The following is a 5,310-nucleotide window of genomic DNA, read 5'->3' on the forward strand; positions in this document are numbered from 1 at the left end:
CCATGCATATTTCATGAATGAAATGGGCTAAATTTATCCCGTGTTCGATGCCTCACGTCGGGCAGATAAGAATGCTGTTATTGTCTTAGATGTTATGGATGTTATGTGTCATCGGCTGTTCTGTTTTCATGACATCAGCATTGTCGGAAATAAGTGCCCTCGCCTCTACATGTCATCCCTGTATCGTCTCCTATACCCAGAATTAAAATCAAACAATCACGTGCGTGGTTAATCATGTCCGTGGGTGGGTATAAAAAGGCATGCAATTCCAATGCGTAATGACGCACAATGGCTGCTTTATATGTACTGCTGGATGATGTGGATGAAGGAATTCGGAGAGAGCGCGTCTTCAGGGACCGGCAAGACCTACTGGCCAATGACAACGAGTGGCTCATGAGGCGCTTCCGCTTCTTTGCTGCCACGTCTGCCGTCATGTTAGATGTGGGCTGTATCGATTTCTGTGATTTGGAGGCGTTTCACTGGCCATTTATAGGCATGTATTGGCGTTAAGAGGGTGTGACAAAACGCGCGCTCACGTGCGCCAAGTTCAGAGTTGATTGAGATGTATAATGGGGAACCAGCGTGGGACATGCGTGCGCACTTCGTTATAAATCGGAAAATCGTTGTGCGTACCTTTTGGAACTTGCGGATGTCCGCAACCCTTAGTACGCGAATCCTGAGCAAGGTTTTATAAACGAGGCCCCAGACCACCCAGTAGAAGCAGCATATCTACTGTCCACAGCTGCAGTACCTCACATGGCCAGAAGAGGTCTCCTTGAGTCCGACGGGCCTGTGCATCGCAGTTGTGAATGGATGAAAGGGATTTAGCATGGGCACAGTATCATCCACACTCCTGCTGCTGTTTATCGTTTCAATGACTAGCATAGAGAGGGATGAATGGGTATTTTTTCTGTGAGATGTCTGCCAGATCCCTTAGCTTCACAACAGACCACATTGTCCACTCAGAGAGATATGACATTGATGAGTGTGTACATTTTTATTGACCATTAGGCCTACATGTGACGTTCACCAGATGATCTTTAGCAATTTCACGAGTATTTTAGTCTGGTGTGTGGGTTATACGTCAACGTCTGAGACACTATATGAATCCCTTTTAGTAAGCTGTTCATGAGTTAGCCTATTAGTAAGTAGGCCTATGTTGTAAATATATTTGCGTTTACGACTTCAAAAGTGATTTGAAATTATTTAAATTCTAGGGGAAACGCGAGAGGCGTTGTCGATTAGTATTGCTGTTTAGGTATGTCCATATGTCCTCTCCGAGGACCTCCCGAAGATGTCCTTCCCGCTCACTCACGGTCTCCCACACCTGCCCTGCTCCCGGTAGGGTACCACATGACCGGTGATGTCAGCCGGGCTCGAGACAGCGGGACCGAAAGACCGACCGGGAGTCAAAATGGTGCTCGCGCGTCCGTGCGTGCCAGTGGGCGTGTGTGGGCACGCGTTAAAAAAAAAAGAAGCACTCTCCATACTGACAGAAAACGACACCAGGTTATTGTGGTGTATCGTGTTTTATTTGTCCATTTATCTATGATGTTGTTTTTTCTTTCCTCGGAAAGGTCCAGCCCGATCACATCAGAGGAATTAGCCCGTTCACTCCTCCCGCCCTCCTCTCCGCTCCTCTCTCATCCGCCCACATGTATCGTCTGAGGAAAAAAAGCTCCGAGCTCCTCCGAGGAACACAGAGAGAGAGAGAGAGAGAGAGAGAGAGAGAGAGAGAGGGAGGGAAGAACCAGGGAAGGAGAGAGGTGTCTAGTACACTAGAACCAGACCTCCATTGAAACACGGGCAGGGGGAGACAGAGGATTGAATAGTAGGCTACCCTGCGCCTGGAAGCAAAGACACAGTGAGAAAGGCCGGCAGCTCTTTTTTGGGCAATAACAAACAGCTGAGAGAGAGGAGAGGAGAATAGCATGAGGCAGTTTTCAGAGGAAATCCTGCTACATGTCATTATTACCCTGCCATCAGCATGACCATAAGCTATACAGTAATAAACGGCAATAACGATATCCAAACGAGATTGTACGCGTCCACTCCTGTTTGATACCTTAACCGAGGGGAAATATCTTCTAAAAGCAAAATCCTACGAGAAACTGGACATTCTTTAAAAAAAAAAACATAGAAAAAACTGTAACAAAAGACAACTACGTTTTGATTGATCTTTTGAGGTTAATGTGCATGATTTTTGCACGCACACGAAACGAACCCGAACCAAAAGCAAGTGAGTATTAATCGTGTCTGTGTGTGTTTGTGTTGGTGGCATTTACGTGCTGTTATAGCATACGAACACATTTTACAGTCCAGAATAAGACGGGAGTCTACATTCAACAAGTCTTGTTTTAGCCACCGTTAGACCTACTGTATATTCTCTTCAACATGAAACAATGGTATTCATTTAATTCAATATGCAGATAAGCAAATATCAAACCAATACTGTGTGTTCAAATTGGCACCATGGAACACTTAAGAGGGTTATTTATATCCACTACAATAGTTGTACTGTGAATACACAGCTACCACAGATATTCAGATGGAATTTCCCCGAGGCACGATGGCTTGTTTAAGACCCTGTTTCATCCAGAACATAGGGTGGGTGTTTCCCCGTCTTCAGCACCAGACCTCAGCAGCTCCATGTCTCTTAAAGGGATGTGTGTCTCTGTGTCTCTGTGTGGGTATCTGTCTATGTGTGCGTGTGTGTGCGCGTGTGTGTGTGTGTGCGCGTGTGTGAGTGTGTGTGTGTGAGTGTGTGCGCGCGTGCGTGTGTGTGTGTGCGCGCGTGTGTGTGTGTGTGTGCGTGTGTGTGTGTGTGTGTTAGCACGAGGAGCCCTGAGGAACAGGCAAGGCCTGAAATGGAGGTTTGATTACAAACCTGGGGGGGGGGGTAGTGGAGGGACGATGTGAGAGGAAGATAGAGACAGAAAGAGATAAGATACCAGGATGTTCAAAAAGCACAGCGTGTTGAAATTCCCAAACGCATGCTGAACAAACAGGAAGGACACAGCGGCGTCTGGGAGATCTCGGACAGGAAGTAGGAGAGCAGCGGTTCCTCTCTAGACGCCCTCCTCTCTGCAGACCTCTCCTGTTGTCAGACCATCAGTATGTGACCGTACTGCCCTGTCGCTCACCAGCAGTCCACCCCGTCATCCACCATAACCCCCCCCCCCCCCCCCAATATCGCTCTCTTGGGTACAAACCTGTCTGATTCAGGAGCACAGTAATACTCTCTCTCTCTCTGTGACTACAGCGTACTGAGACTGTAGAAACACAGCCACCTCTCTCCTCTCTTTCCTCTTCCTTATTCCATTTCTCCTCCTCTGCTGTTCTCTGTCAACGTACATCCAAAACCCAAGGTTCCCACGAACTCTTAGTAAAACATAAAACACTTTTTATCGTCCTTTGACCTTCAACAGGCGACTGTCAGTGCTGCACACCCACAGCTCTGTCTGTCTACTGTATAGACCAGGGCTAACCCAGTCAGCTCTGTCTGTCTACTGTATAGACCAGGACTAACCCAGTCAGCTCTGTCTGTCTACTAGACCAGGGTTAACCCAGTCAGCTCTGTCTGTCTACTGTATAGACCAGGGCTAACCCAGTCAGCTCTGTCTGTCTACTGTATAGACCAGGGCTAACCCAGTCAGCTCTGTCTGTCTACTAGACCAGGGTTAACCCAGTCAGCTCTGTCTGTCTACTAGACCAGGGCTAACCCAGTCAGCTCTGTCTGTCTACTAGACCAGGGTTAACCCAGTCAGCTCTGTCTGTCTACTAGACCAGGGCTAACCCAGTCAGCTCTGTCTGTCTACTAGACCAGGGTTAACCCTGTCAGCTCTGTCTGTCTACTAGACCAGGGTTAACCCTGTCAGCTCTGTCTGTCTACTAGACCAGGGTTAACCCTGTCAGCTCTGTCTGTCTACTAGACCAGGGTTAACCCAGTCAGCTCTGTCTGTCTACTAGACCAGGGTTAACCCAGTCAGCTCTGTCTGTCTACTAGACCAGGGTTAACCCTGTCAGCTCTGTCTGTCTACTAGACCAGGGTTAACCCTGTCAGCTCTGTCTGTCTACTAGACCAGGGCTAACCCAGTCAGCTCTGTCTGTCTATTAGACCAGGGCTAACCCAGTCAGCTCTGTCTGTCTACTGTATAGACCAGGGATAACCCAGTCAGCTCTGTCTGTCTACTAGACCAGGGCTAACCCAGTCAGCTCTGTCTGTCTACTAGACCAGGACTAACCCAGTCAGCTCTGTCTGTCTACTAGACCAGGGTTAACCCAGTCAGCTCTGTCTGTCTACTAGACCAGGGTTAACCCAGTCAGCTCTGTCTGTCTACTAGACCAGGGTTAACCCAGTCCGCTCTGTCTGTCTACTAGACCAGGACTAACCCAGTCAGCTCTGTCTGTCTACTAGACCAGGACTAACCCAGTCAGCTCTGTCTGTCTACTAGACCAGGACTAACCCAGTCAGCTCTGTCTGTCTACTAGACCAGGGTTAACCCAGTCAGCTCTGTCTGTCTACTAGACCAGGACTAACCCAGTCAGCTCTGTCTGTCTACTAGACCAGGGTTAACCCAGTCAGCTCTGTCTGTCTACTAGACCAGGGCTAACCCTGTCCGCTCTGTCTGTCTACTAGACCAGGATTAACCCAGTCAGCTCTGTCTGTCTACTAGACCAGGATTAACCCAGTCCGCTCTGTCTGTCTACTAGACCAGGACTAACCCAGTCAGCTCTGTCTGTCTACTAGACCAGGACTAACCCAGTCAGCTCTGTCTGTCTACTAGACCAGGGTTAACCCAGTCAGCTCTGTCTGTCTACTAGACCAGGGCTAACCCTGTCCGCTCTGTCTGTCTACTAGACCAGGGTTAACCCAGTCAGCTCTGTCTGTCTACTAGACCAGGACTAACCCAGTGACCACCTTTCAGGCGAACACTGACTAGGAGGAGTGGACGGTCGCATCACTGGGTTTGATTAGAGTCGGGGTGGCAGCAGCTCAGACTGGCGTACCACACCTGGCCACAGAGTCTCCTGTCCAAGTCCTGTGTCCTGGCGGTCCAGATCTCTGACCACAGCCTGGCGAGCTCTTTGTCCAGCTGGTTTTCACGTCTTCCCCGTTGGAGCCGCACAGCTGAATGGTTCCTGCTCGTCTTTTAGTGCCGTCTAGATTCTTTTTGTTTGTTTTTAAACACTGTATCTTTATCTTTATCTTTAATTTATCATATAAATTAGCGGTTTTTAATATCTCTCGTCTCTCCTACTCCCTCCCCTCCCCTCCTCTCCTCTCTCCTCTCTCTCTCTCTCTCTCTC

At 48.8% G+C, this 5,310-nt stretch overlaps 1 protein-coding gene across 1 annotated transcript in view; it reads left to right on the plus strand.

Moving 5' to 3' along the window:
• Positions 1-288: 288 nt before the first annotated feature.
• Positions 289-5,310, plus strand: part of kcnc3b (potassium voltage-gated channel, Shaw-related subfamily, member 3b) — a gene marked incomplete at both ends in the record, with an annotated part of 42,149 nt that continues 37,127 nt past the window's right edge. The window contains one exon of the mRNA XM_084456005.1: positions 289-441. Within this exon, the coding sequence (XP_084312131.1) occupies positions 289-441 (153 nt within the window). The remainder of the gene's footprint in view (positions 442-5,310) is intronic.

Source organism: Borostomias antarcticus (assembly GCF_949987555.1).
Source record: "Borostomias antarcticus genome assembly, chromosome: 22".
Lineage (NCBI taxonomy): Eukaryota > Metazoa > Chordata > Actinopteri > Stomiiformes > Stomiidae > Borostomias > Borostomias antarcticus.